This window comes from Callithrix jacchus, chromosome 12 (genome assembly GCF_049354715.1).
Source record: "Callithrix jacchus isolate 240 chromosome 12, calJac240_pri, whole genome shotgun sequence".
NCBI lineage: Eukaryota > Metazoa > Chordata > Mammalia > Primates > Cebidae > Callithrix > Callithrix jacchus.
In genome coordinates, this window is record NC_133513.1 from 62,783,345 (window position 1) to 62,803,351 (window position 20,007).

Genomic DNA, 20,007 nt, shown 5'->3' on the forward strand with positions numbered 1-20,007 from the left:
AATGCTCCATAAACAACCAACAAGCACAGTCTCTGGAGGCTACTAAGCAGGAAGTGTTATGTAGTTTGCTGTCAAAGATGTGGTGCATGATTATTATGAGCCTCCACTGTTTCATGACTTGCAGCAGCTTAGCTTTTAATAGGAGTTTCAGGTCTTCTATTTTAAATATTAGATACAAGTTGTTTTTTTCCTTTCTCTCATTCCTCTACGATGGTGATTTTAAAGCTTGTTAACAAAAATTTAATCCAAAACTTGTAATTGTGATCCAAGATTTTATTAAGAAATGGGTGTTTTTTAAATAATATAATTCAGTATGATGTTTTTGTTTCCAAATACAGAAGCTTAATTTTTATTTTTAAGTAATGTTCTTATTATGAGTTTGTTATTGTATTTGTTAAGATTTGTTTCTTTCTTTTTTGTTTTTGTTTTTTTTCCCCAAGCTTTATTAAGTTAAAATTGGCAAATAAAATTTGTCTATATTTATGGTATACCCTGTGATGTTTTGATATATGTATACATTGTAAAATGATTAAATCAAGCTAATTAATACATTTATCACTTCATATACTTGTGTTGAGGAGTTTGTTCAAGTTTTACTACTGGAAGAATGCTCTAGAACCTGTGTATATGTGCATTGTTTTAATTACAGAAACTTCATATAAAAATATAGAACTCTGATAAAACAGTCAAAAATGAGAGAAGTAGAAATTTATCTCCAAAATATCAAATAATTGTAAAATAAAATTTATACCACTTTTTAGCCAGCAATCTACATTAAGAGGGAGCCAAAAATAATTATAATGAAGTCAGTATTAGTTTATTTAGGCTGAGAATAGAGATAACTAATATTAGGAGAGGGAGAAACATTCTGAATCATATAAAACAGTGATTGCCTCAGAGGGCAAAGGCCAAATCCTTTCTATGACCTACTTTCTTGCCTTTTGTAACCTCTCAGAACTGTCTCCTACACTTTCCCCTAACTCATTTGGCGTCTCAAACTGGTCCTGGTCAGTCCCCTATTGAGAGGCCTTTCCTGACCACCACTGACTCCCACCCTGGCTCACTCTGTTCTCTCCCCCAACTTTGTTTTTCCCCAAAACATTTACTAAGGCTTACATTTTTTATTTGTTTATATGTTTATTGTATGCTGCCAATACTAAGAATGTAAACTCCATGAAAGCATGAAATGCATTTTTTTCCATCATCCAGAACAATGTAGAAAGTAGGTGTTCAGTAAATATTTAACACGGAAATGATTTCATGAGTGGGATAGTTGAAGAGAGGGACCATTTTAATGTGTGTATTTTGAAATTCAATTGCTATGGCTCTCACTTTTTTCCTATCTTTAGTTGGGAACTCCATGGTGGCCAATGCGCTGTTCTTGGTGCCATGACTTGACTTTTGCAGATGTGCCAACAGCACTGGAAATGAGTCATATTATTATGAAATACAATTGACTTTTGAACAACACTGGTTTGAACGGTGCAGGTCCACTTTTATTTGAGTTTTTTTTCAATAAAAGTTACACCAAGTGTGCCTGCCTCTCCTGCCTTCCCTTCCATCTCCTCCATCTTTTCTGCCTCTTACACTGCTGAGGCAGCAAGACCAACCCCTCCTCTTCTTCCTCTTCCTCAGGAATATGAATATGATGAGGATGAAGACCTTTATGATGATCCACTTCTACTTATTGAATTGTAATTATGTTTTCTCTTCCTTATGATTGTTTAAATAATACTATCTTCTCTCTAGCTTATCTTATTGTAAGAGTATAGGTATATAATACATATAGATACAAAATCTGTGTTAATTGACTATGTTATCAGGCTTCTGGTCAACGGTAGGCTATTAGTAGTTATGTTTTTGAGGAGTTGAAAGTTATACTCAGATTTTCAACTGCACAGTGGGTTGGCATCCTAATGCTTGAGATACTCAAGAGTCAACTGTACTTCCTTTCGTTCTGGGCTGTAATATCCCAGGACTGTGTTCTCCTTACAATTTGTCAATTGAGTACTTTGTATTTTTTCAATTTTAGGTTACCACTCTTGTAAACTGTCCCCAGAACCCTTCCAACAGGAAAAAAGGACGTTCAAAAAGAGCCAGTGTTCTTCTAGCTTCTGTGGAAGAAGCAACTTGGAATTTATTAGACAAGGGAGAGAAGATTGCCCAGGAAGCTGCAGTTCTAAAGGATGAGCTTACTGCTTCACTTGAGGAAGTTCGTAAAGAAAGTGAGTACTCTAGTTCTGATCAGGAGTAAACTGCATATCTTTAGGGTGTTAGTCACCAAATTAGATTTGTGAGTGTTTTGTTGTTGTTGGCTCCTGTTTTTCAATCTTTTGCAGAGCTGTGAGGAGCTAGCTGTGGGAAGCAGAGAGGCTCATTAGACAGCTCCAAGGCTCAGTCCCACTGTGGGCTCTTCTTTTTAGTGGTTTGGTCCCCCCAGGCAATTCCTCTTCCTTCCCCGCCTTGCCATAGCTTTTCCATAAAAAACAAAGAGAAGAGTACGCTTTTTTGGTCATAGAATATAGTGAGAAATGGCTAATGAAGCTGAAGATTTGTCTATACATAAATAAATTATGAAGTTCCTTGTAAACAGTTGGGAAACAGAAGTTTCAGACCTGACCACCACAGAAGTACATTTTTAACTTTGCAATTTTCTGGAGGTTTGCATTTCCTAAACTTTTTAAAAAATGCTTTGCATAAACTATGCATGAACAGAGTTGCTGCTTTGTTAATATTACATAATAAAAACATATATCTAATCTTTTTGAGATCTTTACTTATGATAATACAGCAATTTTCTAATGAATATAAGTCTCATCTGTAGGATACTTTTAAAATAATTGCTGAATATTTTTTGGTTAGTAGAATGATTTCGTATATATCAGCTTTCTGCAAGTATCTATTTTGGGAGGAAGAAGAAAGTTAAATTTTCTTGTTCAGCTTTGTAAAAGAGACTTGGGATTTTTAAAGATTTTTCTCCATCAACCCCCAACATAACTTTAAGAAAATCAAGAAGTCTTTGCTAATTAAATAATTAAAACGAATATAGCAGTCACAGTGAACTTTATGTCAAATGTATGATAGGGGATTATTTGTTATATGCTTAAAAATTTTTATATTTACATAAATTTATTTTTTAAATAAATTTTATTGTGTATATTTAAGGTATACAACATGATGTTATAGAATACACATAAATAGTAAAATGGTTACTATAATAAATTGACATAGTCATCATCTCACAGTTACCCATTTGTGTGTGTGTGTGTGTAGCAAGAGCATCTAAATCTACTCATTTAGTAAAACTCCTGAATACAACATTATTAACTATAGTCTTCATGTTGTATGTTAGATCTCTAGAGTTGTTTATTCTTCATAACTGCAACTTTGTATCTTTTGATCTGGATTGGTCCACTTCCTCACTCCTTCCCCCAGCCCCTGGTAGATATTGTGTTATTCTCTATCTCTGTCTATGTGACTTTCTTAAACAAAGATTCTACATATAAGTGATATGCAATAGTTTTCTTTCTATGTCTAGCTTATTTTACTCAGCATGATGTACTCCAGTTTCATCCATGTTTGTGGGGGTCTGTCCTGCAGACCCTGACTCAGCAATGGATGAATAATGTGCACTCAAACACAGAATACAGTGAGTGAGTGGGCTGGGGTGTCTGGGCCATTGAGAGACACTTGAGGAGAGTGCTATAAAGAGATAGCAGCTGCTGGCCCTGACATGCTGGCCTCACTGGCCTTTATTCAGCACACATTAAATGACAAAAGTCTGAGTCAACACCACTAGAGGTTAAAGATTAAAGGACAGGTTCTGAGGCCTAAAGCAAATACCATTAGTGGGTAATATCCTTTGTCGACCTCCCCCTGAGAGAACCATCTGAAATATCAAAGGTTAGTTTATAGGACCACACGGGTAAACAAGTTATTCACATAAACTCCCCTACGTTTCCTAGCTATTTGCTTTTCTTATCAACTAAAGGTAAAGGGGATAAGGCTGCATTCAGCTGAAACTTCCACTGAAACTATGCAGATTTCTCGGCCTTTCAAGAAGGTTTGTGACTATATAACTTTCTCTAATATTCTTTCCTTAATACTTTTGCCACCACCCTGACTGAACTCCTATAGTTGTGACAAATGGCAGGATCTCCTTTTTTATGTCGTATGTATAGACAAATTTCTTTATCTATTCATCTGTTGATGGATGCTTAGGTTGTTTTCATGTCTTAACTATTGTAAATAAGGGGACAGTGAATATGGGAGTGCGCATATCTTTATGAAGTGGTGATTTCCTTTACTTCAGTGTTATACCCGGAAGAGGGATTGCTAGCTCTTATGGTAGTTCAATTTCTCATTTCTTTAGGAACCTCCATAATGGCTGTTTTTCACACTGTTTTCCATAATGGCTATACTTTGTTATATATAATTTATATTTTATAGATATTCTTCAGACAATATATAGAAAACATAATGCACAAGATAATTTGAAATATATTTGTTGTTTTTCCTTGCTTCTTACCAACTCAGCCTCACTCTGTCCTTCTTCTTGATCATCAGCTTCATCACCAAGTCAGTTTAGACTCTTCCTTTCATTCCACTGTTGCTTCCAATTAATGTCTAAGTTCAATGAACTTTTAAAACTTTTCTAAAATTTTTATTTTAGGTTCAGGGTACATATGATGTCATAGGGTTTGGTGTACAAATTATTTCATCAGTCAGGTTCAATGAATTTTTTCTCCTTGTGTCTCTCAGCTCTGCTCTTTTTACTCTATTCCTAACATTGCTTCATGCGTTCAGGATTATTACATTAGCCTTCCTCCATAGTAAAATCAAATGGATCTTTTAGAAATGAAAATATACTCATTTTACTTCTCTGCTTAAAATCATTTTTAGTAGCTGTTAGAGGATCAGGGGACTATCTTTTTCAATAAAGTTCAAACTTTTAAACCTACCTTCTAAAGTATTTCATGATTTGGCTTCTACCAGTATCTTGCACCTCATTTCCTGTGACTGCTCCTTTCTCAAATATCTGTCCAAACAGGAACTTGCAGTTTCTTGACTGTTCCATGTTGCTTTATACTCTGTGCATGTGTTACTAGCTACAGTTATACCTTACTTAACAATGTGGACATGTTTGAGAAATGCATCCATATGGTATTTTGTCATTGTGTGAACATCATAGTGTGTACTTACACAAACTTAGATGGTATAGGCTATAACACACCTAGGCCATATGGTATAGCCTGTTGTTCCTAGGCTACAAACCTGTACAGCATGTTACTATACTGAATGCTACAGGCAATTATTAATATAGCATAGCAGTAAGTATTTGTACATCTAAACATAGAAAAGACACAGTAAAAATATGGTATACAAATTAAAAAATGGTATACCTGTGTAGGGCACATACAATGAATGGGAGTTGCAGGACTGTAAGTGAGCCAGCGAGTGGTGAGTGCCTAGGACATTACTGAATGTCTCTGTAGACTTTATAAACAATATACACTTAGGCTACCCTAAATTTATTAAAAAATATTTTTCATTCTTCTGTAATAAGTTAGACTTAGCTTACTTCATAAACTTAAATTTTTTAAACTTTTTGTCTCTTGCAGTAATACTTAGATTAATACAAATACATTGTACAGCTGCACAAAAATATTTTCTTTTTTTATGTCCTTATTCCATAAGCTTTTTTTCTTTTCTTTTTTTTTGAGACAGAGTCTTGCTCTGTCACCAGACTGGAGTGCAGTGGCATGGTCTCAGCTCACTGCAACCTCTGCCTCCTGGGTCCCAGTGATTTTCCTGCCTCAGGCTTCCACGTAGCTAGGATTACAGGCATGCACCACTATGCCCAGCTAGTTTTTTGCATTTTTAGTAGAGACAGGGTTTCACCATCTTGGCCAGGATGGTCTCGATCTCTTGACCTCATGATCTGCCCACCTCAGCCTCCCAAAGTGGTGGGATTAGAGGCATGAGCTATTGGTCCTGGAAGCTTTTCTTCTTTTTAAAATTTTTAATTATTATTATTATTTTTTACTGTTTAAAGTTTTCTACTAAAATCTAAGACACAAATACACCCGTTAGCTTAGACCTACACAGGGTCAGGGTTATCTTTATCACTGCCTTCCATGTTCATATCTTGTCCCACTGCAAGGTCTTCAGGGACAGTAACATGCATGGGAATTTTCATCTCCTCTGATAACAGTGCCTTCTTCTGGAATACCTCCTGAAAGACCTTCTGGAGGCTGTTTTACAGTTATTATTATTAATATTTTTTTAATAAGTAGGAGTAGTCTAAAATGGCAATAAAAAGTCAGCATAAGATGTTTGTTTACATCAGTGTCACCAAAACCCATAGGCGTTGCACTGCAATGTTATTATGGCGATGATGTCACTAGGCAATAGGAGCTTTTTGACTCTACTATAATCCTATGGAACCACTATCATGTATGCATCTGTTGTTGATCAAAATGTTGTTATGCAGAATATGACCATATTCCTGTCACTTGGATTGTCTAATTCAGCCAGTTCTTACTCATGTAGCAAAGCTGAGCTCAGGTCATCTTTTCTAAGCAGTGTTTCCTGACCCCTTGACGCTGATTTAGATGACTATTTTCTGTGTCCTCACGGACTCTGAACATCTCTCATTCATGACACTGACCACCCCATACAGTAAACATTGATATGCTTGTTGAGTAAATCTTGATTGTTAGTTAATTTATTGAGTGTGGCAGGTACCAGGTGTTATTTGATTACCAATGCCTGACACATAACAGATAACTGTTAAATATTTGTTAAATAAATTAAAAAGTTGAAGTATCCTTCTGTCACTTTATATTATAAAATTTTATAATAGTCTTATCTTTGCTTTTATGGCAAGTTAACTTTCATAATTATAGTTTCTCTGTTGAGTCTTTGGTAAGGGATATGAGCCCTATTCTGATACTGTTTCTGTAGGGAAATATGATCTATTTGACAACGTAGTTTCCATAAACTGCCTGGTAATAAGTATGTAAGACATTAGTCATTCTTAGAAGGGAACAATAATTGCCATGAGATGTTATTTGCTTTTGTTTTTAAGTAAGTTAACCTTTTTAGCTCAAAAAAGGAAGTTATTTTAAAGAGAAGTTTTCAAAGAGAAGTCTGAATTCCAGGATTATGCTGTACGGGGTATATCATTCACTGTGTTCTGTTATAATGTGTGAAATACCTATAAATGTCATTTGCTGTATACACAACAGATTCATTTGGTTAAAGATCACCAAGTGCTTTACCTGTGATTCAGTTGTCAAACTGCCACAATGAGCTACTGCCAGTGACTTCAGTGTGGGAGGAAAGCAATGCAATGGCACATGGTTCTGGAATTTGGGGTACAGCCAATGATTATCTTATGGAGAGTAGGGATAGTGATAATGAGAGCATTGTTCCCAAAAGCTTGGAAGGAATTTTAAGCTCAGTGGTGGGGTTGAAGTATAAGGAGAATGGATTCTGATCCAATAAACTCTGTCAAATACTGGAAACATATTTTAAGTAGTTTTGTGTTTTGAGTTTTTTTTTTTGAAGGTATTTGTCCAGTGGTGTAAGTGAAGGACTAATGAAGAGCAACTAACAAGGTTATTGGAAAAGTGAATATCTATTGAGAATAGAGATAGCTTTATTATATATTTATTGACTTATTTTTAAGAATTTTGAGACAAATTTAGAAAATTATTCCCTCTAATAAAGACATAGTATAATTTATGTAGCCTTACTACAAGATTCTGTTTTATTACCTTCAGTGGCTTTTATTTATAGACTTGCAGTGGTAAACAATGTGGGCATTTTGGTTATCTAAAGAACCTATCCATAAAAGGTGAAACATGGGTAGTATAAGGGACATATGGTGAAAGGAAAGGTAATATGTGGGTGGAAGTGTAGAGATTCAGCAGAGGTAGTTCACATTGTAAGTAGTTACTTATAGTTACTCATGATCTTATAGCTTACTCCTACACTTATACCTATACAACGGCAAAGTATTAAATTTGGCATTTCTTTAAGTAGTTACAGAATCCTCATATAGCCGTTACCCAGGATTTAGTTAAGAGTTGTTTATAATGTCTAGATTACATGTTTTGCCTGTAGTAAATATACTACTTTTATGTAGTTTCTATTACCCTACAATTTCTAGACATTGCTTCTAAACCAGGGGCCCCCAACCCTGGGCCATGGACCAGTACTGGTACATGGCCTATTAGGAACTGGGCCACACTGCAGGAGGTGAGCGGCAGGCAAGTGAGCATTACCATCTAAGCTCTACCTTCTGACAGATCAGATGCAGCATTAGAGTCTCATAGGAGTGTGACCCTATTGTGAACAGTGCATGTGAGGAATCTAGGTTGCGTTCTCTTTATGAGAATCTAATGCCTGATGATTTAAGGTGGAACAGTTTAATCTTGAAACCATCCCCATTCCCCCTGCTCCCCCCACCATCTGTGGAAAAATTGTATTCCATGAAACCAGTTTCTGGTGCCAAAAAGGTTGGAGACCTGTGTTCTAAACTATGAAAGTGGTTATTTTTAATGTTTTAAATGGTTTATTGAAGAATAACATGTATACAGAAAAGTGTACACATTATCTCTAACAACAACAAAATTTCCATATAGTGAACACACTCATGTAACCTCCACCCACATCAAGAAATAGAATATTATTAGAACCCTAAGAGCACCTTTCGTGTCCCCTGCTAGCTACTACTCCCTCACCTCAAAGGTAATTATTATCCTGACTTCTAACACTATAGGTTAGTTTTGCCTCTTTTTCAACTTTAAGTAGTAAGATTACATAGTATGTCATATTTTGTGTCTGATTTGTTTTGCTTAATGTTGTATGTCTGTGAGAGCTCACCATATAGTAGTTCATTCATTCATTGATGAATAGACCATAATAATAATAGCCATAGTTCTCCTGTATGAGATGTCTCTTTGGTTATGCAGGGGTCAGGGAGCTGCTTGAGGAGGCAGTCCGTCCCTTATCCGAGCTTAAGTGCTATGCTGGGAGCTCCGTTACTCCCTTCAGAGCTGCTGGGCAGGGATGTTTAAGTCTGCTGCAGTGGAACTTGGAACTACCCCTTTTTCCCGGTGCTCTGTCTCAGGAAGGTGGGCTTTATGTATAAGTCCCTGATGGGCTGCTGCCTTTCTTCAGAGATGCCTTGCCCAGCAAGGAGGGCATTTAGTCAGAGTCTCCCTGCAGAGGCATTGCAGGCTCTGCCCAGCTGCTGTAAAATTCCTTTTGATTTTGTTTACACAGGCAATGTTAGAACTGCCTCAGTAATGGTGGATGCTTCTCCCCTCATTGAGCTCAACTGTCCCAGGTCAAGCTCAAACTACTGTGCTGGTTGTGAAAATCTCAAGCCAGTGGGTTTCAGTTTGCTGGTCTTTGTGGTGGTGAGACCTGCTGAGCCAGATCACTTGGCTCCCTGCCTTCAACCCCCAGTTTTTCAGAAGAATTGGTGGTTCTGAGCACTAGACCTGTCTTTCAAGAGGTCCTTAAAACCCATTTACACCTAGTGTTGCATTATTGGAACACTAAGCATGTGGAAACTATTTACATGGTACTGATGAAGGTCATCACCAAGGTCTGATTGCAGAAATTGAAAAAATTGCCATCACAGGTATAAATGGGTTAAGGTAGTGCTAAATATGGAAACAAAGAACTGTTACTAGCCATCACAAAACACACTTAAGTACATAGACCCAATGCACTATAAAGGAACTACATAATCAAGTCTACATAAACACAAGGTAACAACATGAGAAAAACATAGAGGGTGATTGAACACTGCATTTTCAAATGAGTTATTACTGCCTACAGACCAGGAGATTCCCTGGCTGAAAAGCGCTAGGAGTTACCAGCCTGTCTGTTTCAGTCAGCGCCGTGGGTCTCCCCACAAAACTCACACAAATCTGGGCGGCCATTTCAACTGGTGCCTGGAATGCCTGGGAGACAGAGCTGCCCATTTAACTGAGAAAGAGGGGGCTGAAACAGGCAGCCAGGTGATCTGGCTCGGTAGGTCCCACCCCAACAAAGACCAGCAATCTGTAATGCTCTGGATCCATGATGGTTCAGCTCTGTTGGAGGAAGTGTGTTTGCCATTACCAAGGCAGTCTGCCATTACTGAGGCAGTCCACCATTACTGAGGCCTATTGCCATTACTGAGGCAGTTCTAACCATACCTCTATAAACAAAACCACAAGCAAGTTCACACAGCACCTGGGCAGAGCCCATGGCAGCTCAGCAATGCCTCTGCTGGCAGACTCTAATGAGGCTACCTTCTTGCTGGGCAGGACAGCTCTGAAGAAAGGCAGCAGATTGACAAGAACTTATAAATAAAGCCCCACCTTTCCAGGACAGAGCACTGGGGAAAAAAGGCGGTTATGAGGTCTGCTGCAGCAGACTTAAACATACCTGCCCAGCAGCTCTGAACAGAATAATGGAGCTCACAACTCAGCACTTGAGCTCCTATAAAGGACAGACTGTCTCCTCAAGCAGCTCCCTGACCCCCGTATATCCAAAGAGTCACCTCATAAAGCAGAGATCAGACTGACATTTGGTGGGTATCCTTCTGGACAAATAAAACAAGAAGAAACTGGTAGCAACCCTTACTGTTCTGCAGCCACTGCAGGTGAGCCCCAGGTAAGCAGGATCTGGAGTGGACCTCCAGCAGTCCTATAGCAGGGTGGCCTGAATGTTAGAAGGAAAGCTAAGAAACAGAAAGAAATAACTTCATCAGCAACAAAAAGGACATCCACTCAGAGACCCCATCAGAAAGTCACCAACTGCAAAGACCATAGGTCTATAAATCCACAAAGATGGGAAGAAACCAGCGCAAAAAGGATGAAAACACTCAAAATTAGAATGCCTCTCCTACTCCAAGGGATCACAACTCATCATCAACAAAGGAACAAATCTGGATGGAGGATTAGTCTGATGAATTGACAGAAACTTCGGAAAGTGGGTAATAACAAACTTCTCTGAGCTAAAAGAACATATCCTAACCCAATGCAAAGAAACTAAGAGCCTTGAAAAAAGGTTTGACGAAATGCTAATGAGAATAAACAGCTTAGAGAAGAATATAAATGACTTAATGGAGCTGAAAAACACAACATGAGAACTTCGTGAAGCATACACAAGTTTTAGTAGTCAAATTGACCAAGCGGAAGAAAGGTTATCAGAGACTGAAGGTCAACTCAATGAAATAAAATGAGAAGGCAAAATTAGAGAAAAAAGGGTACAAAGAAATGAACAGAGCTTCCAAGAAATATGGGATCATGTAAAAAGACCTAATCTACGTTTGATAGGTGTACCTGAATGTGACAGGAAGAATGAATCCAAGCTGGAAAACACTCTTCAGGATATTATCTGGGAGAACCTCCCCAACCTAGCAAGGCAGGCCAACATTCAAGTCCAGGAAATACAGAGAACACCACAAAGATATTCCTCAAGAAGAGCAACCTCAAGGCACATAATAGTCAGATTCACCAGGGTTGAAATGAAGGAAAAAATGCTAAGGGCAACCAGAGAGAAAGGTTGTGTTACCAAAAAAGGGAAGCCCATCAGACTCACAGCAGATCTCTCAGCAGAAACCTTACAGGCCAGAAGAGAGTGGGGAACCAATATTCAACATCCTTAAAGAAAAGAACTTTCAACCTAGAATTTCATATCCAACCAAACTAAGCTTTATAAGTGAAGGAGAAATAAAGTCCTTTATGAACAAGCAATTGCTGAAAGATTTCATCACCACCAGGCCTGCCTTACAAGAGCTCCTGAAAGAAGCACTAAACATAGAAAGGAACAACCAGTACCAGCCACTCCAAAAATGTACCAAATGGTAAAGAACATCGACACAATGAAGAAACTGCATCAACTAATGGGTAAAACAACCAGCTAGTATCAAAATGGCAGGATCACATTCACACATAACCATATTAACCTTAAATGCAAATGGGCTAAATGCCGTAATCAAAAGACACAGACTGGCAAATTGGATAAAAAGTCAAAATCCATCCGTGTGCTTGTATCCAGGAAACCCATCTCACATGCAAGGACACACATAGGCTCAAAATAAAAGGATGGAGGAAGATCTACCAAGCAAATGGAGAGCAAAAAAAAGCAGGAGTTGCAATCCTAGTCTCTGATAAAAATAGACGCTAAACCAACAAAGATCAAAAGAGACAAAGAAGGGCATTACGTAGTGGTAAAAGGATCTATGTAACAAGAAGAGCTAATGATTCTAAATATATACGTGCCCACTATAGGAGCACCCAGATACATAAAGCAAGTTGTTAATGACCTACAAAGAGACTTAGACGTCCACACGGTAATAGTGGGAGACTTTGACATTCTACTGTCAATATAAGACAGGTCAACAAGACAGAAAAGCAACAAGGATATCCAGGACTTGACTTCAGATCTGAACCAAGCAAACCTAATGGACATTTGCAGAACTCTCCACCCCAAATCCACAGAATATACATTTTTCTCAACACCACATCATACCTACTCTAAAATTGACCACATAAATTGGAAGTAAATCACTTCTCAGCAAATGCAAAAGAACAGAAATATAAGTCTCTTAGATCACAGTGTAATCAAATTAGAACTCAAAATTCAGAAACTGACTCAGAACTGCACAACTTCATGGAAATTGAACATGAAATGAAGGCAGAAATAAAGATGTTCTTCGAAACCAATGAGAATGAAGACACAATGTACCAGAATCTCTGGGACACATTTAAAGCAGTGTCTAGAGGAAAATTTATAGCAATAAATGCCCACATGAGAAGCGAGGAAAGATCTAAAATTGATACCTTATCATCAAAATTGAAAGAGTTAGAGGAGCAAGATTAAAAAAAAACTCAAAAGCTAGCAGAAGACAAGAAATAACTAAGATCAGAGCAGAACTGAAGGAGATAGAGACACAAAAAAACTCTCCAAAAAATCAATAACTCCAGGAGCTGGTTTTTTGTAAAGATCAACAAAATAGACCACTAGCCAGATTAATAAATAAGAAAAGAGAGAATAACCAAATAGATGCAATAAAAAATGATGAAGAGGCTATCACCAGAGATTACACAGAAATACAAAGCACCATCAGAGATTACCACATACAACTCTATGCATATAAACCAGTAAACCTGGAAGAAATGGATAAATTCCTGGACACTTACACCCCCCCAATCAATGTGCAGAAATCACAAGGATTCTTATACACCAATAACAGACTTAAAGAGAGCCAAATCAAGAAGAACTGCCATTCACAATTGTTACAAAGAGAATAAAATTCCTAGGAATACAACTAACAAAGGATGTAAAGGACATGTTCAAGGAGAACTGCAAACTACTGCTCAACGAAATAAGAGAGGACACAAACAGATGGAAAAACATTCCATGCTCATGGTTGGGAAGAACCAATATTGTCAAAATGTCCATACTGCCCAAAGTAATTTATAGATTCAATGCTATCCCCATCAAGCTACCTATGACCCTTGTCATAGAACTGGAAAAAACCACCTTAAACTTCATATGGAACCAAAGAGAGTCTGCATAGCCAAGACAATTTTAAGCAAAAAGAACAAAGCTGGAGGCATCACACTACCTGGCTTCAAAGTATACTACAAGGCTATAGTAATCAAAACAGCATGGTACTCATACCAAAACAGACACATAGACCAATGGAACAAACGGAGGCCTCAGAGGCAACACCACACATCTACAACCATCTGATCTTTGACAAACAGGGCAAAAACAAGCAATGGGGAAAGGATTCCCTGTTTAATAAATGGCGTTGGGAAAACTGGCTAGCCACATGCAGAAAGCAGCAACTGGACCCTTTCCTGACACCTTACACTAAAATTAACTCCAGTTAGATTACAGACTTAAATATAAGACCTAACACAATGAAAACCCTAGAAGTAAACCTAGGCAAAACTGTTCAGGACATAGGCATAGGCAAGGACTTCATGACTGAAACACCGAAAGCATTGGCAACAAAAGCCAAAATAGACAAATGGGACCTAATTAAACTCCAGAGCGCTGCACAGCAAAAGAAATAATCATTAGAGTAAACTGGCAACCAACAGAATGGGAAAAAATGTTTGCAATCTACCCATTTGACAAAGGGCTAATATCCAGAATCTACAAAGAACTAAAACAGATTTACAAGAAAAAAACAAACCCATTTAATTTGGGTAAAGGATATGAACAGACACTTTTCTAAAGAAGATGTACATGAGGCCAACAAACATGAAAAAGTGCTCATCATCACTTGTCATTAGAGAAATGCAGATGAAAACTACATTGAGATGCCACCTCATGCCAGTTAGAATGGTGATCATTAAAAAATCTGTAGACAACATATGCTGGAGAGGATGTGGAGAAATAGGAACACTTTTACACTGTTGGTGAGAGTGTAAATTAGTTCAACCATGTGGAAGAACAGTGTGGCAATTCCTCAAGGACCTAGAAATAGAAATTCCATTTGGCCCAGCAATTCCATTACTGGGTATATACCCATAGGATTATAAATTGTTCTATTATAAAGACACATGCACATGTATGTTCATTGTGGCACCGTTTACAATAGCAAAGAACTGGAACCAACTGAAATGCCCATTGATGATAGACTGGACAAGGAAAATGTGGCACATATACACCATGGAATGCTATGCAGCCTTAAAAAATGATGAGTTCGTGTCCTTTGTAGGGACATGGACGAATCTGGAAACCATCATTCTCAGCAACCTGATGCAAGAACAGAAAATAAAACACTGCATGTTCTCACTCATAGGCAGGTGTTGAACGATGAGAACACATGGACACAGGGAGGGGAGCATCACACACTGGGGTCTGTTTGGGGGGACTAGATGAGGACAGTGGGGTTAGGGAGTTGGGGAGGGATAACATGGGGAGAATTGCCAAATATAGGTGACGGGGATGGAGGTAGCAAAGCATGTTGCCATCTATTTACCTATACAACAATCCTGCATGTTCTGCACATGTACCCCAGAACCTAAAGTGAAATAAGATATATTAAAAAAAAGATATCTCCACTCGTTTGTTTATTGCACTGTTTACAATAGCAAAGAGATACAATCAACCTGAGTGTACATCAATAGATGAATGGATAAAGAAAATGTAGTATATATACACAATAGAATACTAATCAGCCAAAGAAAGGAGGAAATCATATCTTTTGCAGCAAATTGGATAGAACTGGAGGTCATTATCTTGAGTGAAACAAACCAGGCACAAAAGGACAAATATTGCATGCTCTCACTCATAATTGTGCTTAAAATATGTATAAATGGATGTAGAAAGTGGAATGTTTGATAATGAAGACTTGGAAGGGTTAGAGGGTTGGAGGGGAGAGGAGAGGGAGAAATTGGTTAATGAGTATAATGTGCATTACCTGGGTGATGAATACCCCGAAAGCCCTGACTTAACCACTATGCAGTCTATGCATGTAATAAAATTGTGTATGTGCCCCATGTATTCGTACAAAGAAAAATCTGTATCCTTTCATGTGAATTATCTGGAGCTTGAATGTGCAGTCCAATGTCAATAACCTTGGCAGTTATGCTTACCAGAGGTAGCAATTAGAAACAGGTACCACAGGCTTCATGTTAATGTATGTGTAGTTGGAGAGCTCTTGCAAATTATTGGAAGCTTGCCAGTACTAAACTGCTTCCCATCTATTTTTAATTGTGGGCCTCCACCAAGGTCATCAAGAGTCAGTTAGAGGGCTAGGAAGATTAATGAGGAGCCTTTAAATCTATCAGAAGCTAACTATAGCTCTCCTTGCCAAATATGGGGTTATGGTATTTTATATTAAAAGTAATGCTATGGTATTTAGTATATTAATGAAGGAGCCTCCCAACTGCATGTCTGTAGGGCTTAGACCTGCGGTTGTTGACAACTTGCCTCACTTTGCATGGCTCATGAATATTTCAGGCAGGGTAGGCAATGTAGCTAGAAATTAAGGGACTTTCTTCTGGTGAGTAGTAAACTGTGTTAAAAAATGTCCACATACTTCATGTGCATAACATATGTATTTATGTATATTTTCCATTTATCCCTCTTTTTTCATTTTCATAGTTCTTCATCTCAATCTTTGCAAGACTCCAGGTTAGAGACTTTTTTCTTTTTTCAGAAGGAATTAGGAATCAAGGCTTACCGCCATCCATATTAGTCAGATAAAACGATTTCTTCTGGAAACAATTATTCTTGGAAAGTGGCATCCTGGAAGCGTCATTAATCTTCCTATCAGTATATTTAGGTACTTAAACAACTAATGCCATTATAGAATTTTCATGTTACCTATCCTCTCCCTGATTGTTTTATATATATATAATACAATATATATATACACACACACACACACACACACACACACATATAACTATATATATGTATACACATATAACTATATATATACACATATAACTATATATATATTGAAAAAATATATATAACTATATATATATTGAAAAAAAGATATATATATATATGCCAGGGAATAATTGTGTTCTAGTAAGCTAGAGATTAGAAAAATTTTTACTTATGTCCATTTTGGATCACTTGTGTTGAAAGAGCTTATGAAACTCAGCTATATTGAATATTTATTTAGAAAAGAAAATAGCAGTTCAATTTAAGTTAACTATTCTTAAGGAACTGGTCATCTCTATTCACTTGTTCAACAATGATGTAGTCAGGACTTAGATGAAATGTTTGGTATTTACCACCAATTGCTTACAGCCTATATATGGTTTCAAAGGCAACAGCTGTTGCCCTCATTACTTCCATCTCTGACTATGTTGGTGTTGTGTGCATTTAACTGTTATTTATCTTACTTTGTTGGTGTTGTGTGGATTTAACAATGTCCGTAGGTAAGCATTAAGGCACAAGTACAATATTCTTTTCAACTACATATAGTGTGCTTCAGGAGATGCAGTTCATTCTTTATTTGAAAGAGAATAATGAACTCTTGTTCTAACACATTTTAACATGCATGCATGGTGTCCTGTAGCTGGCAGAATGTTTATAGAAACATTTCTGTTGAAGACTGATGACATAATTAGCTACATTGCTTGTAAACTACTAATTGCTAGAAAACACTCAACATGGTATTCTATAGCATTCACTTGAAAAATCTGCAGCAGACTTTTCTTGTAGTGTGTTTGATATTTTCAGCAAAGTTTTCGGTGTCATCCATTTATGAGGCATGTGGATGATTGGGAAATACTTAATATGTGTGCACAGCCGTTCCAATTTGGGTTACTTGATATAGATAGGCTGATTTAAGAAATAACAGTAATTCCAGTTTTGAAAGTATGAGAGATTCTGTACCATTTACTTTGAAGTATAATTCAAAGGTAGGAGCAAAGATTTAATGCATGTTAACAGGTTGATTTGTAAATAATGAGTCCAAAAAACTAAAATGTGGCCTGAAACCTCAGCTGGTAAAAAGTCTAAAATCAAAGATGTGATTCTTATCTTAGCCATGGCTCTGCTCTCCTCCACAGCTAGAGAGATGGCACCACTCTGTAGCCATTTCATAAATGTGTGCAAAGGTAATAGAGTGACCTAAAGTTTATGTTCCTAGATGATGGGTCTAAAAATTATTGTTGTATTGCAGATTCTAGTATGAAAGAGTGCATCAAGCTGTTGCAGTTGCTCAGGGTCAGGAATAAAAATCTTAAGAATTTCTGTCCTTGACTCTTCTCATCCCTTTCTTAAGTTTCAAAAGAAGTGGTGTTTTTTCTTTGCTTTTTAAAATTAATCTTTCCAATTATTACCTGGATCTTAGCTCATCTCTTCTTTTCTCTTGAGAGACTTTTTTTTTTTTGAGACAGTTTCGCTCTTGTTACCCAGGCTGGAGTGCAATGGTGCAATCGGCTCACTGCAACCTCTGCCTCCTGGGTTCAGGCAATTCTCCTGCCTCAGCCTCCCGAGTAGCCGGGATTACAGGCATGCGCCACCACACCCAGCTAATTTTTTGTACTTTTAGTAGAGATGGGGTTTCACCATGATGACCGGGATGGTCTCGATCTCTTGACCTCGTGATCCACCCGTCTCGGCCTCCCAAAGTGCTGGGATTACAGGCTTGAGCCACCGCTCCCGGCCCCTCTTGAGAGACTTTTATTCTACAGTTACCTTTTTTTTTTCTCTAGCATGTTTATTTACTTTTCTTTTCACTAGTTCTTTCACAGATATTAGCTTGCCCCTGATTTACAACTGGCAAATATTTAATAAAAATTCCATTTTCTTTTAGTCTACTCTTTTCTTAAACTCCTAATCCTGTTTTAACTGACCTGTTCTGCTTGGTGTGTTTATTGTTTAATCCGATTACTTTTGCACAGTTTAAATTATCTTCAACTCCTGTGCTGCATTTAACATGTATTTATTCATCCTGAAACTTTCCACCTTTCTTTTAGGATATTATACGTTAAATTCTTCTATTACTTCCCCACATTGTCTTTCTCTTTCCTCTCCTTTTGTTTTGAGTTAGTCTTGGTCTTCTCTGTCTCCCATCCTGAGGGAGCTTGTTGTCTCTGTTCCTAGGAGAGCTTCTTAATTATTATGATTTGAATTATAGTTGCTATATTGACAACTTTTAGTTCTCATATAAAGCTCCACTGTCAACTTCTAAGTGATTTTCAATTATATTCTACATTAATACATAGATATTCATGCTCACCTCACTCCCTCAAATAATGGCCATTCTTGGGAATGTTTGGTGCTTAACATACTAGTTGAAACTTTGTTCATTTCTTCCCCAGTGAATAGTGACACATACTGTGGACAACATTACTGCTGTAACCTTTTACTAGGTGGTTCCACTTGGCTGTTTTGGTGTTCACACTCATTCTGTATGAACTGAACACACCATCTTCTTTGCAAGCTCTTTACAAACTTTAGTATTTCTGATGTCGTCTGACTTGAAATCTCAGCACATTTGACACAGTTGATTATTTTCTGGTTTTGAAATATTAGGTTTCCTTGACTAATGGAGCACTACACAATCCTGGTTTCTTTTTTATATCTTTGGTAACTTTTTCTCAGTCTCGTTTTTGGTTCATCATTTTCTAATTGGTCATCCGTTGGAACTCCTCAAAGCCTGATTATTATGTGGGAATGGATGGAAAGTGAAGTTGGAAATAAACATGGAATGATAAATTTGGAATAAACCTTGGAGATCCTTCAACGACAAGATAAGGATGTTGGGACATCCTTAGGAATTTTTTTAGTCAAACATTAACAGGACTAGGTCCCTGCTTTAGGAAGATTTATCTTGCATTAATATGTAGATGATAGGTTGCATCTCCACAATGCCTCTCTAATATTAATGATGATAATAATAACTACAATAATACTAACTCGTATTTACGTGTTTTGATGAGATAATGCACATAAAGCAAATAAGGGGACTCAAGGTTAGAAAGAATAAATGATTTGCCTAGAGCTATCTGGTTATTTATTTGCAGAGTTGGGATTGCCTTTCATGATTTATACTAAAGATTTGTTGACTATTTGATAATTACACACCTCCATTTCCATTCATTTTCTTTGTCATTTAACATATGTTACTCTGGTCACTCTACATATCTTTGAAATTGCTTGAGAATAATTCTCTAGTACACCCTCCAACTGTGATCCTTGGAAAACAAGCGTTTATAGAAATGTTGAGGATCCAAGATGGCCGAATAGGAACAACTTGGGAGTGCAGTTTCCAGTAAGAACAATGCAGAGTGTGAATGATCACTGTATTTCCAAATGAGTTTTCACTGCCCACAGACCAGGAGATTCTCTGGTCGAAAAGCACCACAAGTTTCCAGCATGGCTGTTTCAGCCGATGCCATAGGTTGGCGCACAGAAACTCATACAATTCTGGGTGGCTGTTTCAACTGGCACCTGGAATGCTTGGGAGACAGAGCCACCCATTCAACTGAAAGGGAGAGGGCT

At 37.5% G+C, this 20,007-nt stretch overlaps 1 protein-coding gene across 5 annotated transcripts in view; it reads left to right on the forward strand.

The window, feature by feature from the left end:
* Positions 1–20,007, forward strand: part of CTNNA3 (catenin alpha 3) — a 1,887,341-nt gene that overhangs the window by 128,630 nt on the left and 1,738,704 nt on the right. For 3 of the 5 annotated variants that reach the window (XM_078345825.1, XM_035266221.3, XM_035266219.3), the window contains one exon: positions 2,033–2,225. The exons of the other annotated variants lie outside the window; for them this stretch is intronic. In XM_078345825.1, coding sequence (XP_078201951.1) covers positions 2,033–2,225 — 193 coding nt within the window. The remainder of the gene's footprint in view (positions 1–2,032; positions 2,226–20,007) is intronic. 5 annotated transcript variants of the gene reach the window in all.